This window comes from Camellia sinensis, chromosome 9 (assembly GCF_055761805.1).
Source record: "Camellia sinensis isolate YWXY chromosome 9, ASM5576180v1, whole genome shotgun sequence".
NCBI lineage: Eukaryota > Viridiplantae > Streptophyta > Magnoliopsida > Ericales > Theaceae > Camellia > Camellia sinensis.
In genome coordinates, this window is record NC_138969.1 from 152,691,726 (window position 1) to 152,692,839 (window position 1,114).

The 1,114-nt window shown below is 44.1% G+C and overlaps 1 protein-coding gene across 1 annotated transcript; it reads left to right on the plus strand.

Moving 5' to 3' along the window:
* Positions 1 to 395: 395 nt before the first annotated feature.
* Positions 396 to 911, plus strand: LOC145799830 (uncharacterized). Its single transcript, XM_082889459.1, has one exon. It carries the CDS (start codon positions 396 to 398, stop codon positions 909 to 911), a length of 516 nt encoding a protein of 171 aa, XP_082745585.1.
* The last annotated feature ends 203 nt before the right edge of the window (positions 912 to 1,114 follow it).

Genomic DNA, 1,114 nt, shown 5'->3' on the forward strand with positions numbered 1-1,114 from the left:
AGTCTTATCTTGGCCCATATCTTCTTTGTGTTCATCCTAACATCGTGGAAAACTTGCTTTTTGAAATTTAAAAGGGGATTTGTGGCAGCCACACTGGAGGTCGGTCCTTGGCACACCGAGCCCTCACTCATGGGTACTGGTGGCCGCGTATGCAGAAAGACACCCAACAGTATGTTAGAAAATGCAACAAATGCTAAAGATTTGCTCCACTCATTCATTAACCAGCTAAACACCTAACTCCCCTCACCAGTCCGTGGCCATTTGCACAGTGGGGTCTGGACATCATTGGACCCTAGGCAAGAGGTACTGCCAACAAAAGGTTTTTTGTTGCTGTCACCAATTATTTCACTAAGTGGGTGGAGATTCAGGCCTTAGCAAAAATCAAGGAAACTGACATGAAAAGATTCATATGGAGGAGTTTCATTACTCGGTTCGACATCCCAAGGGTCCTTCTCTCTAACAACGACACCCAGTTTGATGTGAAGGTTTTCAAGAAGGTCTGCTTTGACTTAAAAATTGAGTTCAGAAATTCTACTCTAGTCTACCCTCAAGGCAACGGTCAAGTTAAAGTGTCTAACAAGACAGTCATCAATGGAATAAATAAGCGGTGGGAAAAGGCCAAAGGCAAATGGGTGGAAGAACTACCAAACGTTCTGTGGGCATACAAAACAACACCACGGCGATCGACAGGGGAGACGTCTTACTCCTTCACCTATGGGATGGAGGCTACCATCCCTTTGGAGGTCAGCCTTCCTATTATTCAGTCTGAAATCTTTGAACTAGGAATCAATGATGAAGCTATCGCCCAAGCTCTTGACCTGGCAGAGGAGCGCAAAGAAGCCGCTTTCATTCGTCTAGAAACATACCAGCAACAACTTACTAGAAGTTTCAATAAAAATGTGCTAGTTTGACAATTTTTACCTAGAGATCTAGTGTTGAGGAAGGTCATGGATCATAAGAAGGTCCCTGGTAAAGGGAAGCTTAGCCCTAACTAAAAAGGGCCTTACAGAGTTACCTTTGCCTTAGGCAATGTAGCTTACTACTTGGCTGACCAAGCTAGCAAACCTATTCCTCGTCCTTGGAATGCTCCTAACTTGAAAAAATACTATCAGTG

Bases quoted from the DNA above. Each gene is read 5' to 3' on its own strand.
- LOC145799830 (XM_082889459.1), top strand. From the start codon at position 396: ATGAAAAGATTCATATGGAGGAGTTTCATTACTCGGTTCGACATCCCA.